Source organism: Oxyura jamaicensis, chromosome 11 (genome assembly GCF_011077185.1).
Source record: "Oxyura jamaicensis isolate SHBP4307 breed ruddy duck chromosome 11, BPBGC_Ojam_1.0, whole genome shotgun sequence".
Taxonomy (NCBI): domain Eukaryota; kingdom Metazoa; phylum Chordata; class Aves; order Anseriformes; family Anatidae; genus Oxyura; species Oxyura jamaicensis.
In genome coordinates, this window is record NC_048903.1 from 1,950,258 (window position 1) to 1,973,421 (window position 23,164).

Sequence of the window (23,164 nt, forward strand, 5' to 3'; positions counted from 1 at the left end):
CAGTGAGCTTCACTGGATGGTTTTTACTGCCCCGAATGGGACTCGCAGGCAAAGGCTGAAGAGGGAGCCTGTGATGGTCATGCACTGAGGAACTTGCTGCCGGGTGGAGTAGGGGATGTGCCCGTTGCTGCTCTCCCTCTCCTGCCTCCTGCGTGCACAAGGGTCACAGACCAGTGTCTGTGATGGGGCATCTCAGCCAGTTCCTCTGGTTGGTTGTATTTAAGCTGGGGATGTGCCATTAAAGCAAGTAGGCCTGCTGCTAAAGGCTTTGACTTCTGTGTTTTAGACCTGGCTTGCTGCCTGCCAGCCTGTTTTGGTCCATGTTTCTCCTTCCTGCTGTATCCGTACCACCCTCTGCCTGTACTGCAGATGCACTTGCTACAGAAATACCCCTCTGTGGACCTTGCCACGGAAGAGTTGTGCTGGGGGTGTTTGTGTTTGAACACGTTCCCTGGCAGGACAGGAGACAAGTGCTTTTCCAAGGATGTGAGGCCAAACCGAGTGCTCTGTGCCTTTAGTGTTCATTTAGGCTGGCTCAGAACAAGCTGACCACCCTTGTCACGTAGCCACAGGGTCTGCCTGGGCGACAAGCTTGCTCAGCTCCTTTCTGCTGATACTTTTTCTGTTGCTGACTGGAGACTTGGGAGCTCGGGGCCAGCCCCTAAGAACCTCCAGTCTATTTTTCTCTCTCTTCAGTTTTGATTTCAGTTTTTAACCAAGTACTTGTCATTTTATAGACTTTCTTTTTGCCAGGAGAATATTTTGCTGTAGTCAGTCAAGCTCTTGTCTGTGTGGAAAGATCTAGCAGCAAACAAGCTACTTCAGCAGATTGCACTTGATTTTTAAGAAGCTTTTTGAATGCAAGAGGGGAGGGACGTTAGGAGCCCTCATCATTGCACGTGGGCGAGACTTGCATTTCCAAATAGTGGAAAAATGTAACTTCACACCTTATGACACAGCTCCCAAGAGAGAGCCTGGCAGCTCTAGTTCCTTTGTGTTGCAGCTTTGCAGGAGATTTTACAAGCTTTCAGTCTTGTCTTCTTTTTTTTTGTTGTTGTTGTTTTTTTTTTAAACGGATATGCCCACAGATAGTTTTTGTACATCAACATCATGGCAAACCCGCTAGGGGAGCTCACATGCTCAGATAAAAGCACCTCTTTATTATAAAAAGCAGGTTTTCCTCTGTGTGTCTTGTTACAACTTAATTCAATCTAGAATTCTAAGATCTTAAGATAGAGATAATGACATTCCCCCCCCCCAAATGTAACTTGTGGTTTTGGGGTGTCAGTGCTGCCGTAAGGGTAGCTCAGAGACCTTTCTGAGCATCAGCACAAGATAAATTGTTAAAGGTTTGTAGGTAGTGCTCTGAACATCAGCTGCTTCTACCACTGTAGGCCTGTACACTTAATGAGATGCTGTGCACATATTTTTTTCCTGTTGTGTATTGAAATGTTAACGCTTCCAGCAGCGTGCATAATGCTCAGTGTGCTCCCTCTCTATCCCTATCGTATTTGCCCCACCTTATTTCTGACTCTGCTGTTAACTCCCTGTACGAACAGGTCCGTGAGCTGCTATAGCTACTTCTGCAAGCTTGTATTTTCACGTGCTAAAATGTATTTGAAGATTATCCTTTAAATTTTTTTTGTGTGTGTGTTCATCTGTTAACCCTGAGTGGAGTTGGGGTAGGGCTGCTCGGACCTACCTGGTAAGCTGTCATTATAAGGCTGAAGCTTTCCTGGTGCAGCTGATGCCCCTCCTCGAGAACCCTGTTTATTGCCATTGCTTAAATACTTGGTGGCTCTCTGTAGGAACCCTTCCAAGGCATCCCATGGTTTTCATGAACTTACTGATTTTATCTCGGAGGGGTAGGTTCTGCAGCGTGAAGGTTTCTGCATCTGACACCTGCTCTGATACTGAGGCTTGTCGTAACTCCTCCTGCAATTAGTTTTGATCCTTTTGCCTTCCTCAGGGCTCTCTCGTGTTCTTACAGAACAATGCTCAGGGGATCCATTTTGCATCTTTGTAACTTTACAAGAAAGAAGTGTAGTTGCATCTTCTAATGGGGGAAAAATGTGAGCTCGTCTGGGCTTTGGCCATAACAAGTACCCTCCTTACGGCCTTACCTGGCCGAGCTCCCCTTGTCCTTGTTGACGGATGCGGTGATGAGAAGCAGCACCTGGGGTGCTCTGTGCCTGCTCTCCTGGATCTGCTGAGGTTGTCCTGGCCCTGGATAAACAGGATCAGATCCTTCAGGGGAGCTCGCCCATCCTCCCCTCGGTCCAGGCCAGCAGTATCCCCATCTCATCACCCCGGTGTTGTGTGTGCTACAGGGAGCCCTCCCGTAAGTCTTGGTGGGCGGCCTCTGAAGGCGTTGTGTCAGCGAGCTGGCACTTTTGGGACATCTCTAGGGTTTTGGGGTGACTCAGCTTGCCGTGCACATCATCTGTTAAAATCCGTGCACTGGACGCTGTGCCCATGCTGCTGGGACTTGAGCAGCGGTCCCCCCTGTGCCCACCTGCCCCGCTGTCGTGGCTCCTGCGCTGGGTGAGAGACCCAAACCTAGGAGCTGGCTGTGCTAACAGCTCTCTGCTGCATCCTGCTTGTTTCAGAAATCCCCTGGGATACCAAACGAGAGCTCAACTCTCACGCCTTTCATCAAGGCGATTTGTTTCTTGAAGCTGCCGCGCTCAGCAACATCTTGTTTTCCCTGGCAGAGCTGATCTGATTGTATGTGACAGGACGTGATCAGGATACGCCGCCTCACCTACGCTGCTGTACCGGCGTCATCAGTCATCAGCTCAGTTTTCACATCAGTGATGTCTGCCAGCTGTCCAGGGGGAAGAAGCTGTGCAGGGCCGCCAGCTTCTTCTATTGACACGCTGAGCTTGGGACAGTTGCCAGCCCTGCTCCAGCGGTCCCGGCGCGTGGTAATTCGGGTGCTGCAGATCCTGCTACCGAGGCCTCGTAAAATCCCTTCTCACGCCTACGTCCTCTTTGCAAACACATTTGCAGTTCTTCCCTTACCATGTGGATTTCTGCCTTGTAGCTTCTTTACTGTTACGCTTCTTATCAAGTCAGCCCCAGAATCTGGCTGTATCAAATGCCCCGTTTTCAGACAGCGTTAATTATGAGTAATTAATGGTTATGTCTTTGAGATCACTTTCAAACATGGCGTACGAGATAGAGCGTTACAGAATACAGGCGCTTTGAACATGTTCTGAATTAGCTTTGTTCTGTACTTTGGCTGGGGCTTTCAAAGGAAACCAAGGGAGACTCTAGTTTCTTCCAGTGCCTCAGAAAATGACAGTTCTTTGTAGCTTGTTGTTCTGATGCAAAGAAGCCCTGTTAGCAAATTTTGCACAGACTTGCGACTTCTTTTCTATAAGTTTTCCTATCTCCTCCTTCCCCTTTTTCTTTTAGACGGAGAGAGTACCACTTGAACTGAACTCGAGACTGGAAGAAATGGTGGAATTCAGCGAAATGGAAGCAGAACCCAGTGAGGCAGAAGATTTTGAAGCCAGGGGCAGTCGCTTTTCAAAGTCAGCTGATGAAAGGCAGCGCATGTTGGTTCAGCGGAAGGAGGACTTGTTGCAGCAAGCTCGAAAGTATGTTCCTCCCTAAAACTCCAGCCTGGCCACGCAGTTACACTTCCCCCAGAATGTTTTTTGAATGAATTATGACCACTGAAAGACTGGGTTGATGCAAAAAGTATTAAGAGGAACGAATACGTTGCTACAGCAGGCTCAGGTTGCTGTTTAAAACAGCTGCCATTGATAACCCCAGTTTTGAAATAGCGTCATGTGTCACAACGTGCACACAGCTTCCTGAGCGGTGATCCAAAGCTCATTGAAATCATAGGATGATTCCTCCAGCTTCAGTGAGCCTTAGTGTGAGCCCACAGTGAGAGACCATTACTTGTACTGAGCCCTCTTGTGCACCTTAGTTTATCTCGTGGCTGAGGCGTCAGCCAGCACTGTGTGTGCTGTTGCAGCTGAGTTGACGGGCACTGCTCTTTGTAAATGCAGGGCAAGAGCCCTAAGCAGCAAGCAGCACAGAGATGACAGACTGCCACTAACTAAAACGTGCCAGAGGAGCTCGTGATTAACCAGTCAGTGCTGCTGAAGGGAGCATGACCGACTTTCTTCTATCGCAGTTAGTAATAGCTCTTGTATGTCGAGTCTTATTTCACATGAGCTCCACTCATGCTGGTGAATTTTACTAGCATGTAGCTGCTGATTTTAAAAAAATTAAGGAAAAACACTTTGGAGCTGTAGATAATTTTCTTTTAGCATTTGTAATAAGTGTTGTCCCTCTCAGGGAGGCTATAGAAAGGGTCTACAAAAAGGAGGCTATAGAAAGGGTCTACAAAAAGTACATTGAGTTGTGTCCCGCCGTGTTGAAATGCTGTCGTGAATAACTGGAGGTATGACGGCTTTAACTGTTTATCTCTAAATAGGCTTTCTCCCAAAATACTTTTCTTTTTTTGAAAAATGTCTTTTAGAGAAACAAAAGTGTTTTTGAAGTTGTGGTTACTAGTTCCTTATTTGTGTTGAAGAGCTGTGGAAGTGCAAACTACTGCATTTTGTCACTACGTGCAAAAATGGGCTGGGTTATTAACTCTGGCTGCTGCTTCCTTGTGTTTCTGTGTTACCTGAGGCTTTGCAGCTCAAGTGCCCTTCCTGACACAGGCTTACTTGTTGTCAGTGGCTGACTGCTTGGGGTAGACACCACCTGCACCTGGAATGTGGTGGTGGAATAATGGAGACACAGGAATTCAGTAACTCACCTGAAGCCTCAGTGAGCTGCTCTGGGTTAAGAGTAGAGCCCAGACCTCTAGAACTGGCTCCCTTTCACATGCACGAGGATCTTGCAGTGGGTTTCTCCCACTCTGTGAAGTGTGCCATGGGCTGTCTTTGAGCACAGAGCCTGTGTGTGCTTGCATGGTATTTTCCAGATTTCAGTGTGCCTTAACCCCCACCTTGTTTCCTGGATGTACCAGCTGAGTATTTCCCAGAGCCAAATGAGGTGGGCTCTGCTCACCCATCTTCCTTTTTCCTCTTGTAGGCGTTATTTAAACAAAACCTCTGACGAGGAGTTGACCACAGAGAAGCCCTCGCTGCCCGAGGGAGCCTCCGCCGATCCCGTCACCCTGCGTCGCAGGACGCTAGCTGCTGCCGCCGAACGGAGACTTCAGATGCAGCAAAACTCTTAGCGCTCACTGCTTCTCCTTCCTCCTTCTCCTTGTGAGCAATGTTGAATAAATAAACAAAATACAAAAAAACCCTGCGCTTTCTATACCAGCAGGAAAGTGTCACTTCAGAGTTCAGCTAGCTGTGCTGCCGAGTGAGCTGGCTGCCTCTCTGCTGTATAAAGCATGTGGTCTAATAATGTTTGGACAGCTGACAAATTAACCTTTTTTGTAATATTTTCTATGTGACATTGATCCCCTATACGAACAAAGGCGATTTGTAAACCACGGGCATGATTTCTGCAGCTAGCATGAGGTGTTAGGCTGACTGCACAGCAGAAGCTGGGGAAAGTGTGTTTGAAATGAGCAGCTCTGGGTGCAGGTCACAGAGGGCACTGGCAAGTTCAGCTTGAGATCAGGGAGAGTTATTCCAAGAGGGGAAGAAAGCTTAGAAATTTGCAGCAAACCCTGCGTTAGGTGAAGCAGGTCCCTGCTCTTAGGTTCCTGCTCATATGGAGAGTGAATGAAGGGTGCTCTACAGGCCAGCTGGAAGGGCTGGAGCGGTATCGCTGGGAAGTCTGGTCTTAAATTGGATGGAAGCTGTCTAGCTACATAATGTAGAAAAAATGAAATCATGAATTGTGCAGCAAAGTGCTAATTCACATTGATTCCAGCATAAAATAGTTTGTTTACCATTGCTGGGCTCTTCTGCGCTGGCAGACTTGTAGTTCTGCTCACTCCCCGGGGCTGCGCTATTTTCCCTTGTCTTTTATGGCCAGAAAGAAGTGAGAGACTGGGAGGAATCGAGCGAAGAAGGGGCACGAGGGGAGGCTGTAGCCCCTGGCATTCAGTGTTACATTAAGCCGATGGAGTACAATCGAAAAGCCTGCCTGTTTCGGACTTCAGAGCAACATGGATGGACTTCAAGGAAGAGGCTGGAGATAGCTCTGATATCTTGCTTTTTTATTTCATTTTTAACCCCACAACTTCACCATGAGACTAGAAGAATTGGGGCAGCTGGGCCTTAGGCAGGCTGCAGTCCAATCTGCTAACCTGTGATTTTTCTAAAGAACTTTTGACACGAGATGCACTTGGAACCGGCAATGCTAGCTTGCATAGTTCAATTTTACATGGCAGCGACTTAATTTTTAAATTCCTGATGAGTGAGTTCTAGCATCACTGTCCTTTAGAAGGAGCCCAGTATTATCTAGAATTGTTGGTAACTTTTTTTACTGTTGGTTTTTAGGGACATTTAAAGGTGAACTTAATGAAAGGAGTTGCATTGATGTTTAGGTGAAAATAATTTATTTCAATAAACCTTTTTTGGAAGCCTTACCTTGCAATGCTGTTAGTAAACTTCAAAGAATTTTTTTGAGATCATTGGTTTTGCTCAGAGCACAGCTGTTTGTTTTTATTGTTTTAAAAAAAAATAAAAATAAAATCTTGGTCAGTGTTGGAAGTTGTTTGGAAATTTCTGTAGTGTGTCTTATGTTCCTGGCACGTGTTTGGTTTGTAAAGGCAGCACTTGCACTTTTCATTGTGATAGGAATGGGGACCAAAGGGAACACAGCAGCCAAACAGATTGAGGGAAGGTTTTTCCAAGCCCTCGGTTGTAGACCGGTTACTGCGACTGGAATTCACCCATGCTGTGAACGTGAATATTGAAGAGAAATAATAGCTGGAGGACTAAAAACGAGGTGGGGTTTTGACTTGTCTGATAGTGTACCGAAGGCTTGAGAGCTGCTGCATCTGTGAATTCCACAGATGGGCTGGAATGGGCTGGAAGCTCATCACCACCTTGGCAGTGTGCTGAGGATGTTTCCTTCTCCCTCCTGAACCACAAAAGGTGAAGACCCACTTGCTGCTGAGCAGTTGGCTGGGTGACGGTGGTGCCCAACCTGTCTTAGCCTGGTTGTGGTGCTCTGTAAGCTCTGCAGCAGCTTGACTGCCCCAGAATTTACCACACACACAAACTGTTCCCTGATTTCCTATGCCCATGCTGATGTGGGAAGGTACCAGCAAAGCAGCTGCCCTTGGCCAGCAACCTTCTCCCTGCGTGTTGAGGGACCCTGCTGTGGAACGTGTGAATCTGGTGGCAGCTTTGTTCCCTTCATCATCATCCTGCAGCTGCTATGAAGCAGAAGATGAGCTTGTCTGGCACAAACCCTTCTTGCCGCAGAGCCTCCAGCAGCTGAACTCGCAGTGGGGGTGAGTGAAGGGGGTGCCTGGTTCGTGTGGTGGAGGCAAGCGTCCTGGAGCTGAAACCAGGAGCAGAGGGAGAGCTTCAGAGACCCCCGGGCAGTTCCTCATGGATTCACCTCCTGTTGTGTTCCTGACCACCTGTGGGCCGCTTTCCCCTTTATCCTGCTCCCTGGTGGCTCCCTCCAGTGCTGGCCCTGGCTGGCCATAGGGCAGCATCTGAGTGTGGAGCAGGCGCTGAGCGGGGCTGAGGGTGTGTTTGGGCAGGGGGGCGGTGGTGATCTCTGGGCTCTGCTTCCCTCCAGGGAAGCAGAGGTCATCCAGGAAGAGAGGTCATCCAGGGAGAAGCTCGCTTGGCTTTCCCTGTGCTGATACGAGCTGCTTCTGTCTTGCCAACGTGAGGAACCTTGAAGAAGTAACTTCACCAGGTGGGACCGGGTGCCCATTCTAGCCCAGCTTTCCTTGCCCCACCCAGTTCTGTGTCCTGAGGCAGCTCAGGGTGAACCCATGGCAGGGGTGACCCCCTCCCTGCTGCCTGGGCAGCTCCAGCCCTGCTCTAGCCGAGCCACCAGCGCCTGCTGCCTGCTTCAGGCACATACCGGGGCCCTGCAGGGTTCCTGGCCTCCGGCGCCCCTTGGGCCGTGTGCTCGGTGGGTCTCGGTGCTCCCTGCCCCTTGCTGGGCTTTCTGCTTTGGCCAAGAACTGAAAACCTGAGTCCTGCACTGGGGTGAACGCAGCTAGGGCCTGGGTGAGGCATGAGGGCCTAAGGCTGCGCAAAGCCCCCCTCTCACGCCCGGCCACCACTGCGTCCACAGCCAGGACGGCGAGGCTGTCCCGTCATGTCCCCTCACACAAAGACACGTTTCAGCTGTGTTGTATGTCCCCGTCGACGCAGGGAAGTCCATCTGTACTTTGGAACTGTGTCCGCTGCTGTCCCAGGCGTGAGTGAAGTGCTGAAGCCAGCCAGGACATCCATCGGCTCTGCCACGCACCACACCTCAAGGGGCTGTTCGGGGCCCACACAAACAGCCAGGGGGTGCCGCGGCTCTCCGCTCCCCTCTTCCTCGCCGTGCTGGGCCCAGGCGGTTCGGCCTCGCTTGCACAAACAGCAGCGTTATTGGGTGAAAAGCGCTTTGCTTTGGGTGAAAAGCCCTTTGCTGCGATTGTCCCCCAAGGCGTGCTCCCACTCCCATTAGATGCCTTCTGCTGGCTTCTCTCGGGCAGAGCATTTGCGGGAAGCGAGCAAAACAACCCCAAAAGGGGCCTTGAGCCCAGTCCTGGGGTCTGCCCTCAGCCCAAACCTGCCCAAAGCCTTGCGGGGGCTGGGCTCTGCTCCCTCATCCTCCCGGCCCTGTCCAGGTCCAGCAGCAGGCCGGTGGAGGGCTGCAGCGGGGTGAGGGCGTTTTTGGATAAAATTGTTGTTTGCATGGGGTGGGAGCAACAACCAGGCAGGTCACACAGCCCCAGCCCACAAAAAGCCTAATTTTTCCTGACCACCCCGCACCAAGCAGCATCGGTGTGGGTTGGTTGTTTCAGCATTGAAAAAAAAAAAAGGATTTTTTAATTTTTTTTTTTTTCATTTTTTCCTTCCCTTAGAAAGGCAAAGCAAAGCAGGAGCATGGCGAAAGAAGCAGCCGGAGACGCAGGAGGGGAGAGCCCGGGGTACAGACAAACATTCTCTTTATTGAGCTACACATGAATTTTCCATTAGTCAGAGAAAGAGATTGGCAGTGTGTAATATATCACAGAAACCTCACTGATTGGTAATAGAAAGGCTTAGAAAGACCTGGCGCTTTATATATATATATATATAATATTTTTAGTTTCCTCTTTATTTATTCATTTTCTTTTAAACAGGTGTGACTGCTCTTCTTCAGCAAAGATAACTCTTAAAAGTGAAACCGTGAAGACGTCTGGTTACTAATCAAAGTAGAAATGGTGAAGGATTGGTCATGAAAACTGTGGCTTTAATGTAAACACTACATTCGATTTTTTATTTTTTTTTTTACTTTTTGTGGTTTTGTGTGTTTTTTAAAATTTTTAAATTATTTTCATTCTCTCTTTTTTTTGTATTTTTGTCTTTTTTTGTTTGTTTTTAAAGATTTTTTTCTTTTTTTTCTTTTTTTTTTCTTTTTTTTTGCAGCACAAACATCCCCACATGAGAGAAAAAACACCATTCACTAAAAGGGAGGACATGGGGTGGGGGGGAGGGAGAGGGGGGAGAAAAAAGCAGCACAAAAAAGCATTCACTGGAAAGAGTTAAAAATGAATTAAATGAATAAAAACAAAACAAAAAAAAAAGAAAAAAAGAAAAAAATATATGTATATATGTATAACCCCTCCCCAAAGCCCCCAAATCAACCCCGAACGGGAAAATAAAGACGCGGAAGCCGATCTGGTGTGAAACACGGGGTTTTTGGGAGCGGAGGTGGAGGCCGGGCAGGGCTGTGCTTCTGGATACGGGCCGGAGGCTGAACGAGGCGCTGGAGCCAGGAGGGGATGGAAAAAATGGGCGAAAAAACCCCGGAATGGAGAGCGCCGCCGGCCGCACCTCTGGCTCCCGGCTGGGGAGGGATTTACCTAAAGTGAGGTGGAAAATTTAAAAAATGAAACGGAACCAAAAAGCCCCAAAAGAGGGGAGCGAACGCCAGCTCGTCCCTGCCCGCACGGAGGATGCGCCGCCGCGCTTTCTGCCCGAAACAGCCAGGAAAAGGGAAATGGGAAAAGATCTTTTGTTTGTTTGTTTCCCTTTTTAGCTAGGACGCACGGCAAGGAGGGAGTTCTTTTTTTTTATTATTATTTTTTTTAAATCCTATTTCCCTCTTTTTTTTTTTTTCTTTTTTTTTTTATTAAAAATAACATCCTTGAGCTTCCCGCCGCAGCGGCTGACCCAGGCCGCGGGGCACTGGAAATAAAACCGGTTCATCGTAAGAAGAAGTCAAAAAAGAGAAAAAAACAAACAAACGAAACAAAACTACCGAAAATAACCCAAACCCGCTCAAAGACGCGCCGGGAGGAGACGCTCCCCCCCCCACCCGAGAGCACCGGCACGGGGCCACGGGCAGGATCTGGCCCCGGCCCCACCGGGGGGCGGCCGGAGCTGGAGGTGCCCCAAAACCCCCGGGGCGCCCCCAGCTGAGGCCAGGGACCCCCCTTCTGCCCGCAGCTCTTCGAGACAAACTAAAAAGGTGGTCGTGGATTTGTTTTTTTATATATATATATACGTATATATATAATTTTCCTTATGCCTTTTTATTTACCAACTTGCATGATTATGATTACGATTTTTTTTTTTGTTTTATTTTTTGTTTTTATTTTTTTCCTCTCGTTCGGTTTGGTTGTTTCTTTCGTTTCGCTTGGTGTGTGTCAGTGTGTGTGTGTGTGTGTGTGTGTGTGTGTGTGTGTGTGTGTGGCCGCGTCGCTTCTCTTCTGCTTCACCCCTCTCCCTGCGCCGCCGCCGCCACGGGGGCTCAGTACAAGCCGCAGCCCCGCAGGTTGTTGGCGATGATGATGTCGGTGACGGCGTCGAAGACCACCTGGATGTTGTTCGTGTCCGTGGCGCACGTCATGTGGCAGTAAATCTCCTTGTTGGGCGAGCGGTTTTTGCTCTCGAATTGTGCTTGGATGTAGGCGGCCGCGTCCTCGTAGGTGTTGGGACCTGCGGGCACAGGGGGGACAGCGCAGGGGCGTCAGGGACGGGCATTGCCACCCCCCTGCCACACTGCTGGAAAAGTATTTTGTTTTGGAAAGAGCAGGCAAAACCCTTTTTTTCCTTTTTTTTTTTTAAAAAAAAAAAAAAAAAAAAAATCCAGGTGAGATTTTATTCCAGCAGCCCATCAGAGTGGCCCTGGGCCTCAGCCTTGCTCCCCAGCATCCGAGGGGCACCATGCTGAGGCCCCCCCAACACCCCAGTGCAGGCAGGAACAACACCCATGGGTGCTGTCGCCCCAAGCTAGGGGCAGGGGCTGCCCGGTCCCCCTTATCCCTCCCCTCCCCCCCTTCCTCCCCCCCCTCCCCCCCCACCCACCCCCCCCCCCCCCCCCCCATTTCCCTATTTTCCCTCATCTGCTCCCTTTCCCCCTTCTTTTCCCCCCAGATCACAAGCACCTGGGCTCTGCCACCACCACCTCCCTCCCCAGGTGTCGCTGCTTTGCCCTCCCTGCCCCGCTCCTCTATTTCCCCCGGCGAAGGGAGGCTGCCCCCAGCTGCCCCTGCCTGGGCTGGAGGGATGTGCGGTGGTCTCTGAGGGACCTTCGTTCTGGCACCACGGTGAGTCCCTGCAGCACATCCCGTGGCACACAGGGGTGAAAGGCCGGGGGGCCGCATGCCCCCCGGTCAGGCAGGCAGGGCTGGGAGCACTGGGTGCCCTCTCCAGCATCACCTGTGGGTGCTCTCAGGGAGAAGCTGGGGCTGAACAGGAGCTTGATCCAGGAGTTTGGGATGGATGAGGGGTACCCAGTGGGGCTGGAGTCCCTTGGGGACGCATTGCTGTCTGTGCTTGGCCCTTTGGGAAGTTTTGCTCTTGCAACGTGGGCTGGGGGGGTAGATGTTAGAGCCAAAAAATGTGCATGATTGCATTAAGCTGCTTACAGCAGTGAGAGTGGCTGTGCCCGGCCCCTTGTGGAGAGCCACAAAGCCTGAATTATGCCCCTGAAATCGCCTTTGGAAGAGCAGCCATTATCTGGGGATTTATTTTCCTTTTCCAGCTCGATGCTTCCCCTCCTTCCTGGTGCAGGTGGCAGTCGAAGGCGCAGGGAGGTGACCGGGTGCCACCAGGTTGCCCCCCATTAGGGCAGAAGGAGCTGGGAGGTACCAAAAAGCTCCTGGGTGGCTTTGGATGTCCCAGCACAGGGCCTGGGAAGGAGAAGGGGAAGTGCTGCTGTGTGCCGGCGGTGCTGTGAAGCCTCCAGGGGATGCTGGAGCCTTGTGCTGCTGGGGGCTGGGGCCAGCCCCCTGCGTGCTGGTGCCCACAGCAGGCACTGGGTGAAGCTGCTCAGACATCAAGTGTTGTGAGGGCTGCTGGAACTTCTCAATTGGAACTTATTTTTCCCTCAGACAAAAAGAATCAGAGTGGATTTCTTCCTGCAGCACTTTCTTGATTCCATTTCCTCCGAGCTGAGTTGGTTTCACTCACAAAACAGTGTAATTCCTGTGTGATTTCACCCATTTCTGTTGTGACAAGGCTCTTCCCTTCCAGGAGTGTGTCCCGTGTGAGGGGACGCAGGTGGCAGCCTGGGCTTTGAGGCCCTCATGTCTCCGCTCCTGCAGCCGCGCTCCAGGCCCTGTCAGCAAGCCCTAGGGCAGGCCGAGCATCCTCTGGCAGGTCTTGTGGTCTTGGTTTTCCCCTCTTGCCAGGACCAGTGTGTTCCCTTCACTGGCTTTTCTTGCTCCCCTTGGTGGGACCGCAGGGGTCGTGCTCCAGAGAGCTGCTGTCCCTCTGGGGATGCACCCGGAGCTCTCTGCCCCAGCAGCCGCTCTCGCACTTTTGCCACAAGAATTCCCCAAGCACAAGCCACGACTCAGCCCCAGGGGATGCCCCTCGGGGTGCTGCGGCCATCCCGTGGACTGAGGTGGGCAGTGCTATTGCTGTCCTGTGAAGGTGACCCCGTCCCCCCCAGGGTGCGGCGCGGCCCCGGCACGTACCTGTGTATTCGGGGAAGCAGATGGTCAGAGGTGACTTCTTGATCTTCTCGGCAAATAGGTCTTTCTTGTTGAGGAAGAGAATGATGGAGGTATCAATGAAGAATTTGTTGTTACAGATGGAGTCGAAGAGCATGAGAGATTCGTGCATGCGGTTCTGCATCAGGGAGCACGCAGGGAGGAGAGAGAGGAGAGAAAGGCAAAGAGAGAGAGAAAGAGTTAGAGGAGAGGACTTCTTCCCCCACGCTGAAACGGTTAGAAAGCAAAACCTGGCAGTGGGACAGCGCTGGACGTGAGCTGGTGGCACGGGAAGGGGAGCTCGTGTTCCTCCCGGCCTGCCCGGCTGGAGGAGGGGGTGGGCATGGAGGCCACGGCCTGTCCTGGGCCTCCCTGCCCGCTGCTCCAGCGGGGGCTGGTGCCGGGGTTTCAAATTAGTGGGGGGAAGAAAATCATTTGCTCATCTCTTTAAAGAGAGGACTGGGGAAGGGGGCTGCAGGCTTTTGGCTTTGCCTGCGTCTCTTTGGCACCTGTGGAGCACCACTTGTGGAGGCTGAATGAGGGGCAAACAGCCCTGGGGGTCAGCACCAGCAGCACCCTGCGACAGTCGGAGCAGAGCCACCACGGGGACAAGGACTGGGGCAGGCCCTGTCCCTGCTGCGCCCTCCTGCCCCTTGTGAAGCCTTCAGCCTCTGCCGACACCGTGGTGGAGGCCGGGGGGCACCAAGGAGCCCAGTGGGTGTGTGCAGGCTGCCCATGGAGGAGCCTTAGCAGGGACATGGAGGCAACTGGTGAGACCTCTTATTTTGAATTCTTTTCACGTGTGACTGAAGCTCCATGTGGAGCCTGTTTTCCCCATGCTACAGGAGCTGTTGTCAGAGAGGAGGCAGAGCGGACAGAGGGAGAGGAGAGAAGGAGGCGAGGTGAGGCTCCTCTGCCAGGATGGCCCCGGCGAGTGGAGGCTTGGAGGCAGCTGCGTGCCGCTGGTAGGGCGAGAAGGCAAGGCACAGCTCTCAGATCCATCTCCATCATTAACTTACTCTGGAAATTAACACGAAGCCATTCCCAGCTGCTCCACAGCAAAATCCAGGAGAAGCCGCAGGCACCGCAGTGCTCGGGGCGCCCAGCACAGCCAGGGTGGCTTGGGCTTGCCTGGATTCATGAGAGCACACGTGTTTCCTAATGAAATGATGACCCAATTACACATTTTGGAGTTTTCCATGAATGTTTTATTAGTGAGTCATTTTCTTAGCTACACTCTGACTGCAGCTTTTGCATGCAAAATTTAGCAGATGTCTGATTTCATCTTGAAAGGCTCTGAGATTATGCTGTTGTTTCCTTGTCAAGGAGTAGCTGTGAATGCCAAGTAGTCACTTTCCAAAGCTTCTGGACCTCATTTGATCCTTATTCTTTTTTAAAAAAGAACTTTTTCATGGGAAAGCAGGAAAACCCCCACAAATGGAAGTGGCTCTTCTTGCCTTGACTGAGTGGCCTTTGCAAAAAATGCTGGGTCTTGAGGTTTTGGTGGCAAGTAACTGGGTGGGTTTTGGTTGGTTTTAGCTCTTTGTTCATCCCGTTTTGTTTCATAAATGTGCCTTAAAGAAAGGAGCGGTGCTGGAGGAGCAGCTGAAACAAACAAAGGCAAACAAAGGATGTGCCTGGGGGAATCCAAGCCCCAAAAGCAGAGAAGATAACCCTGGTAACTTCCGAGCCCTGGATATCTGAGCAGGATGGCATCCCAGGGGACATCTTACCGGATCCACCATACAAATAGCCAAAGACAAACCCCTTCTCCCTGAGCTGTCCTCAGAGCTGTCCTGAGATCCTGCCTGGGCGGCAGGCTGGGAGGTACGGGAACTGCTGAGGCTAGGTCCAGCTGAAGTTACACCACTGAAAGCTGGTGAAGTCAACAGGAGTAACAATGAATTTTCCCATGTTCAGGCTGATGGAAAAACTTCCCTTGCTGTCTTCAAGTTTGTATTCATGCTTTCTGTTTCTTGCCTCCAGCGATGGAAGCCCTTTGGTTCAGACACAAAAGAACAAACTGACACGAGTTGTTATTCTGAGGGGACCGAGAGGTGCTCCAAGTATTGTGTCACTGCAATGGGGAGAAAGCACGACTTATTGAAATGAACCAGAAATAGCTTTTTTGTTGCTGTGCTTGCTCATTGATGGAGGAAAAGCAATGCAAAACTTGCTGCTTGTAACGGATTTGCAACCACGGCACAGGAGGAAAGCTCGGGGAAGCGGGGACACTGCCAAGAAGCGAAGGACACCAGCCATGCTGCCCACATCACCCCGCTTTATTTAAATGGCTTTCATGCAGGTGCTTGGATCAGATAAAACGTTGAAAATGTCAGATCTTTAAGGCAGAAGGGGTTGGAGTGGAGGTGGCTGCTCTCATGCCCCGGTGTTGTTGCACTTGGCAGCAAGCGACACGGATACAAAGGCGATCACTCACCTCTTGGGCTGATCCTTTTCAAATTCCTTATTGCCAGGTGAGTGAGGCTGGGACAGACAACTGACGTGGGCTGGACAGCCAGACGCTCTGCCATGGCTTTGGCAGTGCTGCAGGATGGTGACCGACAGCACGGAGCAGCCGGGCCGAGAAAAAGCAGCACACGCTCAAGGGAGACACAATAAAACCCTCTCACGCTAGAAAAGAGCTGGCACTTTATTAACATTTTGTAACTAATAAATACATTACCGACAGCCAATAAATTATTACAATCGCTAATGCTCTATTAAACCAACGGACAGTCACTCTTCGTACAAAATTACAGTTAATACAGGCTGGGCCATCGAACATGCAGGAGGAACGGTTCGGCAGGGAGGCAGCACGAGGGAGCCCCCGGCGATCCGTCGGGAAGAGGTCGGTGGCGGAGAGGGGACAGCGGGCAGGACGGCCCGGAGGCACGGTGACGGTCACTGTTCCCTTGTTGAGCTGAAGGGGGGGGGGCGGCCGGGGGAGGGTGTTTAAATGGGGGAATGGGGTTTTAATGGAGTGGTGCCTTGTCTTTGAACTTGATGTGCGTGTGAGGCAGAGAGGGTGAGGCTGTCTTGGGTGAGCTGTGGTCCTGCAGCTGGGCTGGGGATGGCCTGGGGGAATGGGGGGATCCTAGAAAAAGAGGGGTTGGCACGGCCCTGGGGAGAAGGTGGTGAGGGACCTTGTGCTGGTACCTGCTGCGCTCTCCTCTCCCCACCTGGAGCCTGGCATTCAGAGGCAGAGCTTCCTGCTGGTGCCACGGGACAGCCAGGATTTGGTTGTGAGACTACTAATAAGGCTCTGTCAGGGTGTGTGATGCAGCTGTGGCTTCTGACTTTTTTTGGGGTGCAGTATTGCAAATCACAGAGAGAGAAGGTCCCAGCAGGGGACCTGAGCTGGCTTCTCCTGGCTGCGAGGTGCTGGCTGGGAGGCTCTCCTCCAGCAGATGTGCTGGCCTTCAAGGGCCAGCATGTGTGCCCTGCCGTGGGCAGCATGGAGCAAGATCTCCCCAGAGAGCCCCCAGGCTGCTGGCTTGGACACGAGCAGTGCTGGGAGAAGTCCCTCTCCATAGCCACGTTCTCAGCACAGCATCATATAGGTCACATACCTATATCTGTCAGCATCAATTACATTGTGTCATCGCAAGCGCTCAGAAATTACCATGTACACTCGAGTCTCAGGGCTTTTGGGAGTGTTTCTGTCTGCTCTTTCCTTGGGGGAAATGGAGGCAAGGCCACGGTCTGCCCTTTTGGGCAGCCTGTGCTGGGGATGTGCTGTGCTGTGTGCAATGGGGTCAGGAGCGTTTCCTGGCTGGTTCGGGGTGGTGCTGTGCAGCACCGTCCCTGCTGACCTGGGCACTTCCATGAATATTTCAGGCTCCTTGGAAATGGTTGGGGAGTTCTTGGCCATCAGCCTACAGCCAAACCTGGCCCATGATGAAGACACAAATGTACCAGAGCTGCTCTTATCTAACAGACCTGATGCTCAGCCTCGTTCCCAGGAGCTCTGCCACAAATATCTCGCGTGCCATGGTGCAGGGTCTGGCAAACTGGGGTGATCTGGCAAAAGGACATCTTATGGGGCTACTCCTCACCTCTTGGGACTGCTCCTGGCCTGGAAGCAAAGCCCACTCCATGTCACCATCGATTAAAGGCACCAGATCTATTTTAGCACATGTTAACAGTATAGGCTGCTCTTGTTAATACTTCTAGTGTCCTTTAAAACAAAATCGTGTGTCCTGAGGACGTCCTCTGAGGATGTCCTCCCCTCTGTGGAGGTCCAGGCTGTGGCCCCGCTCTGGAGCCTGGAGTTTGCCTGCATCGTGCTGCACCTGGACCCCGTGCCTGCGCCTCACTGGGAAAGTAAGGAGAGCCCCACGCAAGGGTGAGGGCAGGCAGCGAATTCTCACGAGCTCCTGAGAGATAGGGGAGTACTGGGAAGTGTTTTTTGGAGGCTGCTGCCTCCTGTGGTGCCCCAGCAGCATTGGGGACGGACCCACGTTAGCAGACGGGCAGCCAGATGGCCCTGCAGAGAGCTTGCACTTCCCTGGGCCACCTGTGGAAGCCAGAGCATGGTGAGAAAAAGCCTGTGTTTATTGCTGTAAGCCCCGCTACCACCGCCTCCTGCATGAGGTGGTTGTGAATCCTCGTGCCTTGTCTATGGGTTCACTGCAAGCTTTTCCTTCTACAAGTTTCTCTGTTCTGTTGAATTTGCTCCTTAAATGTGTCCTACGGGAATTTTTTCATCTCACGTCTCCTCACGCCCAACCCTCTTGTTGCTGATGGAGCACAGGGAGGGTTTCTTTCTTTCTGCTGCTGCCCGAAGCTCACTGTGACTTGTCAGTGCCACTCTGATCATGGTGCCACTTGGATGCTGCTGCTGGACCAGCTCATTAAAACCTGCATCCATTGAGCCACCAGCAGGCATGCCGAAATCGGCACCGTTTGCACGTTCCCCCATTAGCTCTGAAGGGCAGCGAGGTGTACACGCAACAGTTCCGGGCGATTCCCGCAAGGACTGCCAGGGCTGAGGACTAAGAAAAAGCACCGGGCAAAAAAATTGCCTGCGAAAGGCACATCTGTCAGAAAGGGCCTGGGAGGGATGCAGAAACCCAGCGGTGAGTAATGCTTTGGCAGGAGTTCTTGGAGACAAAAAACTATACAAGGCCATCAAGTGGGAAAAATAGTAGTGTTTAACGCTGAAAGCATTTCATCTTTCAAACACCGTTTCAAGCCTTTGTCAGTTAATCCTCACGACACTCCTGTGAGGGAGGGAATGTCAGCAGCAGCAGCTGAAATGAAGCTTTAGATGTACAATATGCCAAAGAAAATGAAAGAAAAGGCTCAGTGTGTCAACATTTCCTCCTCTTTTCTCCCCTGTGTCCCTGCGGAGCGCCAGCCAGGGATGGTAACCAACTGCCTGGGGATGCTGCCGGGGCTGGGTGGGTTTGCACCTCCTGGTCCCCATTTGGGGTGCCCGAATCCAGCCCAGAGCAAGGTGCGAGAGCACCCAGCAGGACTGGTGGCACAGCTGCATTCAGCAGAGTTTGGGGTTAATTCCGATTTTCTTCCCCAAAATATTCCTGCACGCTTTATGCTGGAAACTCCTGGAGCTTTGGCTTGGTGCTGCCTTCGCTGGGGACAGCTTCTGTTACTTGCTGAATCAGAGGAAATGTCACACACAGCGAGGGGTGGAAACAGAAAACCTCTGAGCTCCTGGAGCTGCTGATCAAATTATTCTGAGGGAGCTTCATAAAGCACTGCTTCGCTGCCCGTGTAGGCACCAGCGCACTGCTGTACGCAGCTTCACCCTGGGTCTGGCAATAACGTACCCTTTAGGTATCCAATGTAGCTAACGTTCAGCTTTCTAGCCCTTATCTTGATGCTCAATGCACATGTACATCGCCTGAGCAAGCTCCAGGAGCCTCCCTCCAGCTCAATTCCTGCCTCCTCCCGTGGCCGGAGCACCGTCCCGCTGCTGTTGTGTGCTGCCTTGAAAAGCAAAGCAAGGAGCTGAGTGAATCTGATAGCCTCAGACGGCCGTGCAAGAAGAGGGCTCTGCACTGGGCGGAGGGGAAGCTTGCGGGGGGAGACCTGGGTCCTGTGTATTTCTCTTTTGTATTTAGTGCCTGTTTATGCACTCAACTCCTCTTCCTGCAAGAACAAGCAGGCTGGTGGCATTTTACTGTCATTCCCTTGGCTTTAGTCTCTGGGGGTGAGAGCTCAGCAAGCCTAGAAATCTTTCCAAGGCTGAGGGAGGCAGCTGGTACCTCCTAGGGAGCTGGAGAGAACTGGGCACCTGTTGAAAACCCTTGAAAATCCTTTCTATGAGAATCCTTCCCCGACTCTGAAACCCCTGAGCTAAAACAAAGACGGCTACGTGCAGGTGCCTCATGTTCAGGGGTCCTTTGGCTGACGGCTGCGTAGCAGCGTGCTGGCACCACATGGAGGGGCTGGGGGCTGACTCTGCCAGAGGAATTTCAAGGCTGAGATGGCAAAGAGGAAGGTGGCTTGTGCTGGAGCAGAGGCCTGGTGTTATGGCTGGGAGCGTCCAGAAGAGGAGCAGCGAGCCCTCCCTTTGTAATGCTAAGCGGTTTTATAATTACATGCTAATTAAGGCATTGCTGACACAGCTATGAGCCATGCGATGGGGTTAGGTGGATGAGAGCCACCTTGCTTTCCTCCTGCCCTGCATCCTGGGGTTCTGTCAGACACCTCACCAGCACCGTCCCTGGCAGAGCACAGCCTCGGATGGCGAAACCCCTCCAGCCTCCCAGGAACACTTCTCTTCCCATCTTCCCTTCCTCCCTGCTGCCTCAACCTGCTTCATCTCCCTTCTGCAAATTCTGCCCCAAACTGAGCCCTGCAGACCCCCCACTGCGGTTCCCTCCATCCCTTCCCACCTGCTCCTAACCTTGCCTCACGCACCCCCACTCACCCGGCCCCTCGCCTTTGGCTGTGCTGACTTGGCCTGCTCTCACGTCACCTCTCCTGGGTGGGTACAGCAAGAACACTGCTATTCTCCTGCTCAGACGTGGCACTGGAGGAGTCCCAGACCTCTCGAGAGCTGAAAGCAAGCCCTGGTGGGGGCTCTGAGGGGAGGGCAGCTGGACTCGCGTCTGTCCTGGAAAGACTCACATTTGTGAACTTTCACGAGAAGCAGGGAAGGAGCTGGCAGGTGGCTCTCTCCCTTTTGGGGTGGACTATTAAGGGTCCCTCTGTGTTCCCAGAGGTCACACCTGACCTCTCAGGCTCCCCCTCTGCCTTCACCTCAACTGGCAGCACCCGGAGCTCGTGGCAATGGCAGCCTGATGGCCACACGTGCCCCAGCCCAGCCTTGCTTGTCCTTCCCCACGTTCTGTCATGTTGGGTGCTGCTCTTGTCCTTTCCACACCTTCCCCCCTGCCTTTCCTTCCTTCCTTCCCTCTTTCCTTTGCACTTGTTCCTACCCCATCGCTTGGCACAAATCAGCTCCCTGAGCTTTCCCTCCCCGTTAATAAACCACCCCTCACGCTTTGGATACGGGTAGAGAGGTGACCTGGTGGAGGCACTAAACCTGGAGCCACCTCTCCTGGATGCTCGGGGAGGAGGTGACACAAGCCACCTGCTTCTGCTCAGCCAGGAGGCTCCGGAGGGTGACTTAGGGGCATTTAGATGGGTGAGGAGTCGGCACGAGCCGAAGGGATCCCTCGCACCCCACCATCCCCCAAGCCTGGTGAGGTTTCCAAAATCACCTCTCTAAGTTTTAGGTATGTGAAGGTCAAACCCTGGCTTTGTGGGGATGGCGAGGGCCGTGCTTTGCCATGAGCGTCCCTGGTGCCAGCTGTGGAGCACACACAGCCCCAAATGGGACACATCCTGCCTCAACTGCAAGGCACACAGGGAAATCCCCGTCACCTGCTGGCCACGGGCATCCTCACAGCATCAGCTAGGTTGGAAGAGACCTCCAAGATCACCATCCTCGTTACAGCCCAGCCCACTCCGTGCAGCAGCTCCGCGGGACGCGAGTAAGATCTGGGTTACTGAGAACACTAGGCAGATTTTAACGTTAATTTTGGAAAACTGGAGGTAAAATTGTTATCAGTAATGAATGCTTTTAGGCAATGCTTAGTAGGTTTTGTTACTGCATCTGTCTTAGACACCAGCAAAACTCGGTATGGCTGTTTCACTTGTTCAAAGAGCTGGCTGGAAAAAGGGAGAATGTTCAAAGCCAGGCTGCTGGGGCTGCGTTCAGCACCGGCCCCTCTGGCTTTGGGGTGGGAACTGGAGCCACAGGGTACCTTCAAAATGATTACGTGTCTAGTGCTTCTCAAACAAATAGTAATTATGAAAAAAGATAAATAAGGAGAATTACAAATATCCCTTAATTTCAAGGAAAAAAAAAAGAGGTTTTGGTTCCGAACTACGCTGTTGCTGACAAGTATTTTAAGGCTTTGAGTTTTTCTTTTTTTTGTAAATGGAGTATTTCTGGTTTTTGGCAGTTGAAATGCACTTTGTGGGAAACGTATTAGCTCCCTCTACAGCACTGTGAATTGGAACGGAAGAGTGAAAAGAGGCAGCAAGGGGAATTCAACCAAAATAAACCAAACCAAAATCAAACGGGGTTGGGGGAAAGCAGAACTCGCTGCAGAGTTTCCTGGGGCAGAAGGAGGGATTTACGTACTCCTTCCTCATCGCCTTCCGAGGAGGAGAAGAAGAAAGAGAGAGGACCTGTCCGCGGGACTGCGGGCGCTCCTGGCGGCTGCGAGGAGAGGAGGGGAGGAGAGGGCTTTAGTAGAGTCCGCATCCCCGCAGGTTGTTGGCGATGATGACATCCGTGACGGCGTCGAAGACGAACTGGATGTTGTTGGTGTCGGTGGCGCAGGTGATGTGCGTGTAGATCTCCTTGTTGGGGGACTTGTTCTTGCTCTCGTACTGAGCCTGGATGTAAGCCACTGCCTCGGTGAAAGCGTTGGGGCCTGCGAGAGAGCCGAGACGAAAGGAAAAAAGAGCAGGTTAAAGCAGTCCCATAGCCCTACGTCTGCAGGGTGAGGGTCAGCATCTGCTAGCGCCGAGAGCAGCACGCCGTGTAGGAATGAGGGGGGATTGTGGGGGTCCAGCTGCCACCACATGCAGGGAACTTGTCCCAGGGACGGGCACTGCTAGCAGCCCGTGGTGCTGCAAGGAAGAGGATGGCTCCATCTCAGCCATCTCAGCCCTGGTTTTGTGCAGGGCTGCTGTTCGTCACGCACCGAGGTGAGATGGGTGAGGGAGAGGGGGCTGGCTATTAGGCAGCCTACGACGAGGAAACCAAATTAAACTCCTCATGATGGTGACAAAAAAGGAGTAAAAATAATAAAAAAAACCTGCCAGGAATGCAGTAAGTACTTGGCCTGGTGAAAAGGTTGTCATTTTTTTCCTTTTTTAGACCTTTTTTTTTGATTAAAATTTCAGGTTTTAATGGAAAAGAGGAGTTAAAATGTCCATGAATTGAGGACAGCAATGGTAACCGTGTCCTCCTTTCCCTGAACTGCTAAGAGAAAAGGACATGAAAAGATCCAACCTATGTTACAGAGTAAAGTGGTATTTTTTTCCCTAGAAAATGCTAATTCAAAATATCCTTCTTTTTTTTCATAAATTAGGATTGCAGCACCCCCTGCTAAAGCAGTGGCTAGAATCACACTGCGAGGAGATGCATGTTTTGATGTACGTAGGTGTCTGTGCCAAACCCCAGCTCTTACACATCAGGTGTTGTGTTAAAAAGCTCACGAGTGGCCACGCAACAGAGAAGATCCTTTTACACCTGGGCAGACTTGACACTGGCTAACACACACACAGCTCCCCCGGGGCACGTGCTTAGACCTGGCTGACCTAACTTTTGGCCCTCTGGGGGACCCAAGCTGGGGGGACCCTTGGTAGTACTTTAGTGGTGGGAAATGTTGGTAGGGGCTGCAGAGAATATGCTGGAAGTAAGACAAGCAGAATGCCGGGAGCAGGCTGATGCACGAGGACCGGTGTAAAGAATTTGGGACTAGATCCACAAAAGGGAGGCTATTTTATGAAAGGGAAGCTGGGTGCTCAAAGACCTGAGGATTTAGATCCCGGGTGCCTTCTGAGCTAGCAGGGAATCACTAACGCCAGCTTGGTTTAAAAGATGCCCTGGGTTCTGCTGCTGCT

General features: G+C 51.8%; 2 protein-coding genes across 3 annotated transcripts in view; one reads left to right on the forward strand and one right to left on the reverse strand.

The window, feature by feature from the left end:
* AMFR (autocrine motility factor receptor) overlaps nucleotides 1–6,659 on the forward strand; it is a 28,400-nt gene extending 21,741 nt beyond the window's left edge. The window contains exons 13-14 of the mRNA XM_035336796.1: nucleotides 3,421–3,605; nucleotides 5,065–6,659. Coding sequence (XP_035192687.1) covers nucleotides 3,421–3,605; nucleotides 5,065–5,212 — 333 coding nt within the window. The 3' untranslated portion in view covers nucleotides 5,213–6,659. The remainder of the gene's footprint in view (nucleotides 1–3,420; nucleotides 3,606–5,064) is intronic.
* Nucleotides 6,660–9,050: 2,391 nt separating this feature from the next.
* The window catches only part of GNAO1 (G protein subunit alpha o1), a 134,929-nt gene continuing 120,815 nt past the window's right edge, over nucleotides 9,051–23,164 (reverse strand). Inside the window, exons 7-8 of one of the 2 annotated variants that reach the window (XM_035336429.1) lie at nucleotides 13,031–13,184; nucleotides 9,051–11,045 (exon numbers count right to left, since the gene is read on the reverse strand). In XM_035336429.1, the coding sequence (XP_035192320.1) occupies nucleotides 10,858–11,045; nucleotides 13,031–13,184 (342 nt within the window). In that variant the 3' untranslated portion in view covers nucleotides 9,051–10,857. Of the gene's footprint in view, nucleotides 11,046–13,030; nucleotides 13,185–14,443; nucleotides 21,967–23,164 lie in introns of those variants that run through there. The other variant, XM_035336430.1, reaches the window with a different exon arrangement.